This window comes from Copadichromis virginalis, linkage group LG18 (genome assembly GCF_057382275.1).
Source record: "Copadichromis virginalis isolate Kocher_CV1m ecotype Utaka linkage group LG18, C_Virginalis_male_GT1.1, whole genome shotgun sequence".
In the NCBI taxonomy this organism is placed as follows: domain Eukaryota; kingdom Metazoa; phylum Chordata; class Actinopteri; order Cichliformes; family Cichlidae; genus Copadichromis; species Copadichromis virginalis.
Window position 1 is genome coordinate 29,634,779 of NC_140635.1, and position 12,775 is coordinate 29,647,553.

At 42.1% G+C, this 12,775-nt stretch overlaps 1 protein-coding gene across 2 annotated transcripts; it reads left to right on the forward strand.

The window, feature by feature from the left end:
- Nucleotides 1–1,598: 1,598 nt before the first annotated feature.
- Nucleotides 1,599–11,206, forward strand: LOC146688247 (1-phosphatidylinositol 4,5-bisphosphate phosphodiesterase delta-1-like). Of its 2 annotated transcripts, none has more exons than XM_085438910.1 (15): nucleotides 1,599–2,144; nucleotides 3,853–4,011; nucleotides 4,583–4,811; nucleotides 5,388–5,517; nucleotides 5,782–6,010; nucleotides 7,405–7,606; nucleotides 8,475–8,619; nucleotides 8,720–8,872; nucleotides 9,027–9,170; nucleotides 9,251–9,404; nucleotides 9,484–9,600; nucleotides 9,697–9,875; nucleotides 9,967–10,099; nucleotides 10,180–10,329; nucleotides 10,557–11,206. In XM_085438910.1, the coding sequence occupies exons 1-15, from the start codon at nucleotides 2,111–2,113 to the stop codon at nucleotides 10,646–10,648; spliced, it is 2,250 nt and encodes a 749-aa protein (XP_085295036.1). In that variant the 5' UTR covers nucleotides 1,599–2,110; the 3' UTR covers nucleotides 10,649–11,206. The 2 variants fall into 2 exon arrangements, with proteins under 2 accessions (XP_085295036.1, XP_085295035.1); XM_085438909.1 differs by lacking the exon at nucleotides 1,599–2,144 and adding an exon at nucleotides 3,503–3,638.
- The last annotated feature ends 1,569 nt before the right edge of the window (nucleotides 11,207–12,775 follow it).

The window sequence follows — 12,775 nt, forward strand, 5'->3', positions numbered from 1 at the left end:
AATAAACGCAGTTTCAAAGAGATACTTTATCACGCGTTGGATGTCAGTGACATTCCACAGTCATATTTTTGTAAATGCCAAGTAAAGAATGACGTAGTGAGTGGCCAGGTGGCATTAATTTAAAGTGATTTGCAAAAAGCAGGGTTGTTCAGTTGACGTCAATGGGTTATCTTTGTAAACTCCTACATGTTAAATGTTGATTAAAAAATGTATAATTTTGGTCTAAAACCTTCTTGGAATAAAGTTGAAGTAAAATACTTTAAATTAATTACAGTTCTTATGTAGCTGTATAATCTAATGGCCAATACCGAACCCCAAAAATACCATAGACTGGGTTTAAAAGACAACCTGTTTGAGGTATTTAGCAGTTTATAACATTCATATGTTGAAACACTGCAGCGATAATGAGAACCAGGTGTACTGTGTGCTGTGCCGTGGAACTGTAAACAGATAAAGGTGACTTTTAAACTATGTACTGCAGGTAAAACATCAGACAAACATCTCTTTCTGTAGTTCTGTCATTCTTTCTTTCATACAAAATGTTTCCTGTCTGGATTCCTGCTGCTGACTATGTCCTCTGGTAACACCAGGCATTGCACAGTCTGTGAGTAAAGCAGCACCCGTACTGCACAGGGGGTGTTTTGGGGGAAAGCAAAACTATGGATGGTATCAATGGTATGTGAGGAAACAGCTGGGCCTGTTCCTGCTTGTTTTGCAAGCACAGACACTAAGCAGAGACAGCTTGTACCACTGAAAGAAGCCTCATGATATCTGCTTCGTTTGTTTTTTTGTTGATTTTCATTATCTGGTTAAAGTGATTTTCTTGGAAAGTTTCATTTTCCTTTGTTTCACACTTGGTACTTTATCGCCCACCTTTGATGCAATGACTTAAGTTAAATATTAAAGTAAATGCTAAAGAACTCATTGTCTTGTCTTTTACAGTAATAGCAGTGTGGAGTTCATTAGTAACCATAAATCTTGACCTCTGCAAATCTAGTCACGGTTATTTATTTATTTAATTTTTATTTTTAATCTTGTCTCCTTTCCCCACACCGCCTGTTTTCCCGACCCCCGGTCCCTGCGTAGATTTTGGAGGTGTCATCCCCTCCCCTTGTGATGGTGCATGAAAGCTCACTCATCCTAATGCTGACAGTGCGTTGAATCTAAGCCAGGCCTGAAAGGGAAGTGCTGAGAGCCACAGGAGCCCCAGCACACCAGTGATTGCAGGGCTTTTATCTCTCCAAAGGAAAGCTGTGCATGAACAGAAAAGGGCGAAAACTTTATCTGCCCCATTCAGTGCAACGAATATGCTCAAAGTTGGTTTTTTTTTTGTTTTTTTTTTAAAAAGGGAAAAGAAAGAAAAGAAAACTAGGCTATGCGTAGTGGCAGTTAGCCAAATTTGCTATTCAGCCCCTTGGTGGAGTTTCAAAAGAGGAACAGGTGTCCATAAAAAAGAGAAAAAAAAAACACTGCAAAGGGCTTTAGCAGAAGTTGATTGTATTTCCACGGGTTATCTAAGCTTGCATGCTTCTCAAATGAACGACCCCTCCCTGTTTATTCACATGCAGAATTACCTTTTGGTGAGGAATAGACTCCGAGGCTCAGGGAGTGGTAGCTTAAGTCTTGTGTACATACAACAGAATTAGAAAAGGTATGCGGGATTGTTTCCCCCAATTTTTGGCTGCAGGTGCGCGGAAACCTTTCAGCTAATGACGACGTAAGCTCTGCATGCTGGCTACAAGGTCACGCTAACCAGTCCCATCGATGCAGGATGGCAGAAGCTCACCTAAAGGTCTAACCTGCTGTGACATCAGCACCGCGGCTTGAATGGCAGGCTCGTCAAACCGGTGTTGAAGCCCGCGGGAGTCACTGACACCGTTCAGACTGCAAGGAGAAACCCACGCGTGTGCCCGCGTTCGCTCGCCTTGTACCCAAACTTGGCAGAAGCCTGTTTTTATAAAAAAACAAAAACAAACCAACAGCAGCAACAAAAACAAAAACAGGTTTCCGTTCAGTGTATATGGGAGAAAGAAGCGGCAACTTTTCACGAGAAGCTGCATGAAGTGAGTGGAATATTGGGCTGCGTAAAGTGGAGTGAACTCAAGACGGGATGGAAACGAACGGGCTCGAAAATAAACTTAAAGGTAGGATGCATTTTGGATTAAGTCACCATGTTAAAATATACTGTGCCTTTCTTGGATTTGGCCAACTTCCACTGTTTTCCAAATCCGATAACCCCTAAGACAAAGATTACATGTCAGCAAAGGTTGTTTTTTTTTATACCTTACATTTAAAAAATCTAATTTTCTGCGTTGAAATATATCGGTCCTATGTATATTTATTTTTACTCTTATTGTTATTTGTTTTTTGCCGCTTAATCTAGCGAAAAATCCCAAGACAATCAACTGTGTGCATTTAAACACTCAAAAAGGTGTGGCACCTCTCATTCAGCTCGGTTTCACCTTGCTGCAAGCTCAAGGAAATGTTACCAAACTAAGGCGGTGGACGTACTGCTTGTAGAGTCAAATCAGCCTTTCACATTCCACTATAGAGGCTAGGGACGAGGAAATATTACAGGAAAACTGCTTGTTGTCCTGTAATCGCAGGCCTGTTTGCTTGTTTTATTTTATTTTTAATAATGAGAAGTTTAGTAATGTGGCGTTAAATCACGGCGCTTAGCAGTACCGCCTTGTCACCACTAGATGGAGCCCATAAGATAACTAATGCAGAAGTCAACACTAGGCAGGCTCCAGTGCAGGTATCAAACCTGTGTTTGTAGTAATAATAATGATGATGTTATATTCTTGGACTCTGATATTACAAGCCTCCTATTAGTTCAGCTTAAAATAAATAAATAAATAAAAATCTCAGCCTATTTACAGCTTCCTAGCAGCAAGCCACTGACCACCTCAGGGAGAAGCAATAATAGCGCTGCAATTTCACAAGAAATATGCATCACATACAGTCCCATTTGAGCCTCGGGTGGTTCTGACCAACAACAAACAAAATTTTCCTTTTAATTGTATGGAAGTACTTCAACCCCTCCAACAGCACCATAAAATGAAAGGCGGTGTGTATTATTGAAAAACACCAGTCATTAATGATGTCACTGCAGTTGTCACATTTTGCAAAGCCATCACGGTGGCCGGATTGAGGGCCGGAGCCGCATGTTTGACACCACTCCTCTGCTCAAAGTCAAATCTTTTGTAATGCAGGCATTTGACGCTAATTATGCCCTGTGGCTGCTTTTATTTGCTAGCAGGTAATTTACGCTAATTAAAACGTCTGAAGTTAACAGTGAGTATGGGAATGCTGATCAAATCCTGAAAAATGAACACAGGAGCAATATTCAAACAGACGAGTATGGAGTCGCTTCCTTTTCCGCGATAGTGTTCCTGCACGAGCAAGCTGTCAGCTGACTGTAAACTCAAGGGGACGTGACGGAGCTGAGTGAACTTTGAGTGGGAATGGTACACGCCCTTCTCCTCCACACAGTGCCTTGTGAACACAGACAGTGTCGGCAGCTCCGGGTGGCACCATGTCGTGCATACGAAAAGAACCCGAGAAAAGCAGGTCTGAGGAGTTACTCCAGTATGCCAGGGGCCAGAAGGTGATACAAATGAACGTAAAGCTCCTAGGTAGGCTGCGCTGCCAAGCGGACGAAACCAAACTGTTATCCAGGGTCAGACTGCTGCTACATTGTTGTCACAGCGTAAAACCTTTTGTGTGCGCGTGTGTTTGCAAAGCCATGAACTTTTATGACTTTCTAATGATGGCCTGCTTGTGATTTCTGAGCGTTTGCACTTTTCCTGCAGTTTCTCTAAAGTGGTCTTCTGTTCCCTGCTTCCTCAGGTTTGGAGGGTGATCCCGACCTCCAGTTTCTCCTGAAGGGGGGAGACCTCCTGAAGGTCCTCTCCCCAAGCTGGAAGAAGACTCGTTACTTCAGGCTCCAGGAGGACTGCAAGACAATGTGGCGCGAATCCAAGAAGACCTTCAAGAAAAATGATACCTGTGAGTGCTGCCCTGTCTTCCCAGCAGAATATGTGTGACGAAAACCCACACATGTGCAAACCCCTGGCACACATCTGTCTAATCTCACACCGTCTCTTTACTTTACACTTTTTATTACTTTGCATTAGCAAACACTTTTGGAGTTCCTCTCCCGCCACAACCAAAACTTTGTGGATTATAAAAGGATTGGATTGATCACAAAGCTACACAAAGTCCTTGGTATTATCATACACATCTGGGTTGCTCCTGATAGCGGTGTGGGTGTGTTTGTAGAGATAGTGATTTATTTTATAGTGTGTTGTGGAGTGGGAGTGGTTAGAAATAACTCTTATTGTATTTTCTGCTTGGATGACACCCAGAAACTGCTGTCACATAGTCATGTACATCCAACGTCTCCGCTCATTACTGACTTCAGTGGGAGGCAGGGGAAATTGCAAACATCAGGCTTGTACGTGTGCTTGAAAATAAAGTGTTGCTTTTCAGCAGTGTGCCACATGCTACATGTTTGAATGACAGGAAGTGGATTTTTAAAAAATAAATGAATGTTGCATAAAATTCGTTCTGTCTTCAGTTTCGCTTAATGACATCTCGGCGGTGCAAATGGGCCGTCAGTCGGAGGGCTTGAAGAAGAACACGGAGGAGCAGGTGGAGGACCGCTGCTTCTCCATCATTTTCAAGAGCCGCCGCAAGAACCTGGACCTCGTCTCCAGCTCGGAGGAGGAGGGAAAGCAGTGGGTTAAAAGCCTGCAGAAAGTGGTCTCCAACCTAAACAACCTGAGTCGAAAGCAGAAGACAGAGCAGTATCCTTTTACACGACAGTGGAAGCTGTACTGTGAGCAAGCTGAAGCTGAGCTCAAACAGGTGGCTGTTTGTTAATAACCTGTTATTAAGACTTCATTGGTCATCACCTATCGCATAAGATGTTCCTGCACTTTATTTTCACCTTTTGGCTCCACTAGAATGACTTTGCCTTATTGATAGTTTAATTAATTTATTATTTATTTATTTTGTGCAGAGCCGGCTAAAAGTTTGAAGCCGTTTTAGTGCCGCTCCCTTTAAGGCCACCTTCCATGTTTGCCGTCTTTTTTCTTCTTGAGCAGAGCCGTGGGAAAACAAATGCTCAAACGAGTGCTCAGAGATTATTTCACATATTCTGATTCATTATTTAAAACTGTGACCTTGTGTAATATGAGCATCTCATCCACCACTATAACAGTATATATGACAGAAAAAAGGACAAAAGCACTCCAGGTCCTCTTTAATCTATCCTGAGCTTAGCTAAGCAAAGGTGGTATAAGTAAATAAGTCACATTCAGTTGGACAGCGCTGAGTGACAGGTACCTGTTTATCTCCACCTTAAATCACAAACCTTCCAGCTGGATCTTCAGCTGCTTGAGGAAAGCAGACAAGAACAAAGATGATAACCTGAGTCCGTCAGAGGTCAAGAGTTTCATGCATCTGATCAACATCGAAGTGGATGATGAATACGTGGAAATGCTTTTCAAGGTTGTTTCCTCAGAGCTTCTTAATGTTTCCTAATGGCAGAAACTGTTTTAATGCATATTCTTGGAGCCTTCCTGGCTAAGCTGTAGTAATCCATTGAAACTCTAATGAAATGCTCCAAGAGGAAATCAGTGCTAACTTGATATTTTAGCCCACATATTTTTTTTCTTTATTGTTAATAGCAAATCCAGCTTTTAATAGTTTTATAGTGCATTATTTTCAACTTAAAATGTTGACTAATCTTTGTGTTACTTTCCCCCAATGCAGAAATGTGACAGGTCCAAGTCTGGAACCCTGGCAGGAGAGGAGATCAAACACTTTTATGATCTGTTGACCCAACGGGACGAAATTGATGTTATCTATGGGGAGTACGCCAAAACCACTGGCTTTATGAGCGCTCAGAACCTGGTGGATTTCCTGCTGAAAGAACAGAGGGAGAAAGCAACGCTGGCTGATGCGCACAGAATCATCGAGACGTATGAACCAGATGAAAACGGTCAGTACACAGCCCTCTTTCAGGTCTTCTCAGGACCGCAGCTCTGCTGGTTTTCTTCCTGTAAAAATCAGTGAGCTGTATCCCGTGAATGGTCTAACTGCATATGGTTACCAGGGTTAAAAACCACTGTTTTCAAGCTCGTGGTTTCCAGCTGTGTATTATTCTGCGTTCTGTTCCTCTGGAATTGCAGTCTATGGCAGCCCGAGTCTAAGGCTCCAACACACTGCGACCTTTTGCTAAACTTGTAAGTTCATTCATGTCAGGTCTTCCAATCTAATAAACTTGGAATATGCACAAACTTTGATGGACAAAGATTGAACATAGTGGCTGTTGAAAGAGATGCTATGATGTATGTTCCTCTGCTTCTCTCAAAGCTTTGTCTTCCTTGGTATGTTCCCCACAGCTTGTGGACTAGATTTTCTTCTTTGTTGGAATTTCAAACATTTCTTTTTTGCTATCTGGGTTTGTTTTGTCTTTTTCATGAGTGTCAGTGTATTACTGCTTCGTACCTTCATATCTGCATTCCCAGTAGATGTAGATATAGCTGCAATCATGCTGTGAGATGGCAATCATAGATTTCAGACTTTGGTCACATGACTACTACTACATAGTAATTGTACAGATTTTGGATTTCCAGAGGTTTTCTTCTGCAAAGCTGGTTTAGGAACAGGAAGTGTGAATATGCATCTAAGCAACAGTTTCATGTAATGTCAAACCTGGATTGTAGCCACAATATAAGCAGAAGTAACCTTCATTCATTTGATTAGTCTGTATTCTTCTCAATAAGGTAGTCTTACCTTCGACCTCAGTATGAAATATTAAAAAGGGAAATATAATTTTCTCAAGCTGGTCTCACACCTGCAGGAACATCCTAAAACAAGTGTGCCAAACATAAGGTCCGAGAGCCTGAATTGGCCCAGTAAAGACACCAATCCAGCCCAGTGGATGGCTTTGGAAAATGTGAACTGTATTTTGTTGTTAGTATAGTTTCTCCTAATGATAAAGACCTCAACCAGTCATGCTGCAGTAAATTAATTAACCAATCCACAAACAATGAAGCAACAGAAATCTTGTTGTTTTTTGACTCCACTGTAGAACAGTCTGGCCGATGTGCTACCAGAACTTTTTTTTTTTTGATTTTACGGTTATTTCTTACAGTTTAAGAGTCCTGCTGACAAATGTGTTTCTTTTTTTTACAACAGCATTTCTTTATCATGTAGAAAAACTCAGATCTATTATTGAAATTGCGCTTCTTTCTGTCCAAGATGTCTCTGGGATTAAGAGTCTCATGGAGTTTGTCCACAGATAAATTACTGACCTCTTGTTGTTGTTGTTTTTTTTAAATGCACTGTAGACTGATCTGCTGCATTTGGTGTGTATGTGTGTCTTTTCAGCCAAGGAGAAGAAGCTGCTGTCCAAAGATGGCTTCCTCATGTACCTGAATCACCCAGATGCCATGATTCTGAATCCAGACCACAAGGATGTGTACCAGGATATGAGCCAGCCCCTCAACCACTACTTCATCTCCTCCTCTCACAACACCTACCTCATGGAGGATCAGCTCAAAGGCCCCAGCAGCACAGAGGCGTACATTAGGTAACACTTTCCATCCCGAGATTCAGTAATTTGTCCTTGATGAAAGTTTTTGGCTAGTTATTTATCCAAACTTGATCTTTAGTCATCTTCCTATCGGTGTGCAAAGGAACCACAGAGATGTAATCTCATTTTTCAACCCCAGATCAGCTAAAAAATAACTGTTGGAAGCACTCAGCTGCACCATCAAAACAAACAACCCAAAACATTAACTCACAGTGCAGTCACTAACATGAAATAGGCATGAAAAGACAGCAGCACTGTTTTTGTCAGTAGGAAGTCCATCACTTTTACTGACTTTAAATAGGACCTTTCATACTTGTTCTCGTTTTTTAGTTCTATAGTTGTTATTACAATGGTGGAAGCTCAGCATTAAACATGGCCAACACTTAAAATAACGAGAACAAAGGTCAGACATCAGATTTCTCTGATCTGTTGATATATATCTGTCTTAGAGAAGGGGTCTTCCAAATACCCCACCCATCTGTTCAAATCCTGCATTTGTGAGGGGCAGCCAATCAGAAGAAATTTACCTTAAATGGAAGGGAACTAAAATGGCTTGTTTCATTTAAGACAAAAAAAGCTCATTTTGAACTGCAAGTCATGCGAAGTTAGTCTACTAGAGTCAAAGACTAAAAATGATGATGTCCTTTAATGTCTTGGTTAATTGTGCTAAGCAGGCAGTGAGGGTAGTTTGTGTTTATGTGCCATATAATCTGTCAGTTCTTGAATCACTGAGACCAATTCATTACAACTTGGAATTTTAAATAGTTTCTTGTAACCATCTCTCGCCACGTTGCGCCGTTTCACTGATGGAACTGTTAGTCTAAACAGCATATTTGGTCACTAATGCTCACTCCAACACTCTCAGGGCTCTGCAGAAAGGCTGCCGCTGTGTGGAGCTGGACTGCTGGGACGGATCGGATAATGAGCCCGTGATCTACCACGGCTACACTCTCACCTCAAAGATCCTGTTTAAAGATGTGATCAAAGCCATCAGTGAGCATGCCTTCAAGGTATGTTTAGCATCTGTTGGTATCCAGCATGTCTTCACTCAACATCCAGCAACACACTTATATGTGTTTGTTTTGGGGGGGGTTGCCTGCTTTTCCTCAGACATCCCAATATCCAGTGATTCTCTCCTTGGAGAACCACTGCAGCGTGGAACAGCAGGAAGTCATGGCCCGCCACATGAGCTCCATCCTTGGCAGTGCACTCATCACCTCTCCTCTGGGTGATGGCATGCCCACAAATTTCCCATCTCCTGAGGTTAGCATCCGTTTCACTAGTTTTATCAGGATTGTCAAGGCTGAACCGATCATAGGAGATAAATGGTGTGTGTGTGTGTGTGTGTGTGTGTGTGTGTGTGTGTGTGTGTGTGTGTGTGTGTGTGTGTGTGTGTGTGTGTGGGGGGGTCCCCCAGGAGCTAAAGGGGAAGTTCCTGATCAAAGGGAAACGTTTAAACAAACTGGAAGACACTTTTGCTGAGGCAGCTGCAGATGACAACGATGTGACGGAGGAGGAAGAGTCGAATGATGAGGATGCGCAAAAGGAGAAGAATACAAAGGTAGTCGAGCCCATGAAAATAAGCACATTACCACACACGTGATGTTTACTCACCCTTAAATTCTGCGCAATATTTCAAAGAAAAAGCTGAAGCTAGCGAAGGAGCTGTCCGACATGGTCATCTACTTTAAGAGCGTCCACTTCCACGGCTTCGAAGATGCCCAAAAAAACCTGAGCTTTTATGAAATGGCATCCTTCAAGGAGGGGAAGGCCATGAAGCTGGCAGAGGAGTCGGGTAAAGGAAGAGAAACCATGAGGAACTCACAAACTTTGATTAAGCACTGTCAATAAATCTTGTTTCCTCCCCCCCACAGCAAACGCCTACGTGCGCCATAATGTGGAAAAGTTTAGTCGCATCTATCCAGCTGGCTCCAGGACCGACTCCTCAAACTACAACCCGTTGCCTCTGTGGAACGCTGGCTGCCAAATTGGTAATGGCTAACAGAGGAATAACAAACACTGATAATTATACAGCAATGGCCAAGAGCTCATGTTCACTGTATTCTCTTTTTGTTTTGTTTTTTAAGTGGCCTTAAACTTCCAGACTCCCTGTACAGACATGGATATGAACCAGGGCAGATTCCTAGTTAATGGCAAAAGCGGCTACATCCTGAAACCAGCCTTTATGAGGGACGTAGCCACAGAGTTTGACCCCATCACCCTGACCCGAGGAGACTGGCTGACGCACAAGACCCTGCATGTCATGGTGAGGCCTTCATTGTGCAGACACACACTGGAGTTATTTGATTTCCTTTGAGTCCCGTTTAAAGTTGAGATCATTCTTCACCTGCCAATAGGTCATATCAGCTCAGCAGCTTCCCAAAGTGAACCAGAAGAAGTCCTCCATAGTAGACCCGCTGGTTAAAGTGGAAATCTATGGAGTGCCAGCTGATGTCGCAGAGAAAGAGACCAAACCTTTTGATAACAACGGTACCTCACGTTCACGTCCTTTGTTTTATTTTAATGTGTCCGCAATGAATCAAGACAATACAAAATTTTCTGTTTTGAAGGCTTTAACCCTTCCTGGAATGAGAACTTCCAGTTTGACGTGTATGTGCCGGAACTAGCATTGGTCCGCTTCAGCATCGAAGACTATGACTCCAGTTCTGATAATGACTTTGTCGGGCAGTACACGCTTCCCTTCAACAGCTTGAAAATGGGTGAGTTTTGCTGTATTTGTCAAGTCTTTTTTTTTTCTCCTTACTATAATCCAGTGATGTGAAACCACTGATAGTCAGTTATTCATTTATGAAGTGTGAAAACAGAGATGGGGAAGTGTCCCTTCTCGGTGGTGTGACATAGAGAACCCAATTCATCCGCTCCACAAGGAGCACTTCATGTTGTCCTGTGCCATCACTGACCGCAGCCCCTTTGTGCTCCCACACAGGATACAGACACGTGCCGCTGTTCAATAAGAACGGAGACCTACTCCCCTCAGCCGGACTTTTTGTACACATTATGGTCCTGGATGCCGAATAAGAAGTCTCCAACTCTAGGACCTCCTTTCTACAGCCATGTTTTAAAATTTTATCTTTCATTTTGGCTTCACAGTTTTAGCTCATGATTAACTTATTACTTTAATAAGTCGAATTGCGACTTTTCTCTCTTCAGTCTAGAGATTCTGATTTGCAGCTGAATGTTGGTTGTATTGGGAGGTGGGTACACATGCACACACTCTAGGGCTCCCTAGACTTTATAACACTCCATGTATATATGACACTTCACTTTTACAAATTGGATTAATTCGTACAAGCAGCACTCACTACATACCAACTTCAGTTTGCATTAGGATGAAACTTTTTAAACTGCTTGTCCCTTATTTTTAGTCTGTTCAATGTCTTTTTTTTTTTTTTTTTTTTTAAACCTTTTCATCCAAATGACAATTTTGACTTTTAGAGAAGCACAGGCCAATGTGAAAGCTATAGTCTTTGTTTTCATCAGTAATTTTAGTCATCCATTATGATCATTTCTCATGTAACATCTTGACTTTGCCTCTTTTTGTAAATCAATATGAACACATAAAAATGTTAAACACAATCATCATCAAGCACTGTATTCATCTATGACTTAACAGTCCTCATCCAGTGGAGCCACAATGAATGATGCAGCATTATAGTCCTTATAAACCTCCCCAATCTCCCGACTCTGTGACAGCGACGATACCTGTATATACCAGTCTCCGGCTGAAACATCTTCATGAACTATTTAATTTTATGCAAACAATACTAGAAACCAGTTTGCAGTGAGCCACATCTGCCTTTCCCTAGAAGGAAACTACCTTGTGAACTTTGGATACACTATGTAAACAGTCACAGCAACGATGCACACAAACGGAGAGCTCCTGTTGAATGAAAACCTTTAGGAGTTATTTTACATCTTAATTGTGTAAAGTTGCTCAAAAATAGTTTGTACAAAAACGCATCGCAGGACTTCTTCCAACAGACAGCTATCCTTTCCACCGTCATCAGCTTCACAAGAGCGTTTGGTTGTTTTTTTTTCCCTAAATGACATCAGAAACAGCAGTATGCGACATTACGTGATGGCAGAGCTTCAGTTCATCCTTTGTCATTTTTTTTTTTTTTTTTTTTAATAAATAGGACAGGGGGAATGAATGAGAGAGAGAGGGGGAGAGAAAGAAAGAAAACCAAAGGGGAGAAGAGACGGTGAGAAGGGGGGGGGGAAGAGAGACAAAAAAAACCAAAAAACTCCTGGGTCACCTGTATGGAGAAAAACAAACAAACAAACAAAAACAAACAGAGGAGACAGCAAACAACAAAGAGCAACATAATAATAGAGAAAACAAAGCACCATCACAATAAACTAGCTAGTCATAGATATCAGTATTTACTAAGTAATAAACGATATTGTGCAGCACGCAAGATAGACAGCGCACAGTGTGCTTTGAGGCAGCAGCCAAGAAAGCTTTAGTCCGCGTCTGTGAATACCCATGTGTGCATACCTGTGTGGATCAGCATGCTTGCATTCCAAAGGTTTCTCCATGTAATGATCTGCTAGGGAGTGTGGGGGGGCCACAGCCCCGTCCTCCAGGGTGTGAAGCGGGTATGGAGGAGATCAAAACTCCAGACATCCAGAGGCCCCCAGAACACAAGAGACCATGGAAGACCAACATTATAGTCCTTATAAACCTCCCCAATCTCCCGACTCTGTGACAGCGACGATACCTGTATATACCAGTCTCCGGCTGAAACATCTTCATGAACTATTTAATTTTATGCAAACAATACTAGAAACCAGTTTGCAGTGAGCCACATCTGCCTTTCCCTAGAAGGAAACTACCTTGTGAACTTTGGATACACTATGTAAACAGTCACAGCAACGATGCACACAAACGGAGAGCTCCTGTTGAATGAAAACCTTTAGGAGTTATTTTACATCTTAATTGTGTAAAGTTGCTCAAAAATAGTTTGTACAAAAACGCATCGCAGGACTTCTTCCAACAGACAGCTATCCTTTCCACCGTCATCAGCTTCACAAGAGCGTTTGGTTGTTGCCAGACTGGCAGTTTTGTTAGTCAAAGCTCTAAATATCCACCGTACACTACCAAACAAACTGAGTTAACCATGTAGTACCTAAACAAGGTTAGCA

Coding starts and splice junctions, on each gene's coding strand:
- LOC146688247 (XM_085438909.1), top strand. CDS start 3,539: ATGTCGTGCATACGAAAAGAACCCGAGAAAAGCAGGTCTGAGGAGTTA. Junction 4,812..5,387: donor CGAAAGCAGAAGACAGAGCA/GTATCCTTTTAC, acceptor CAAACCTTCCAG/CTGGATCTTCAGCTGCTTGA. Junction 10,100..10,179: donor CAAACCTTTTGATAACAACG/GTACCTCACGTT, acceptor TCTGTTTTGAAG/GCTTTAACCCTTCCTGGAAT.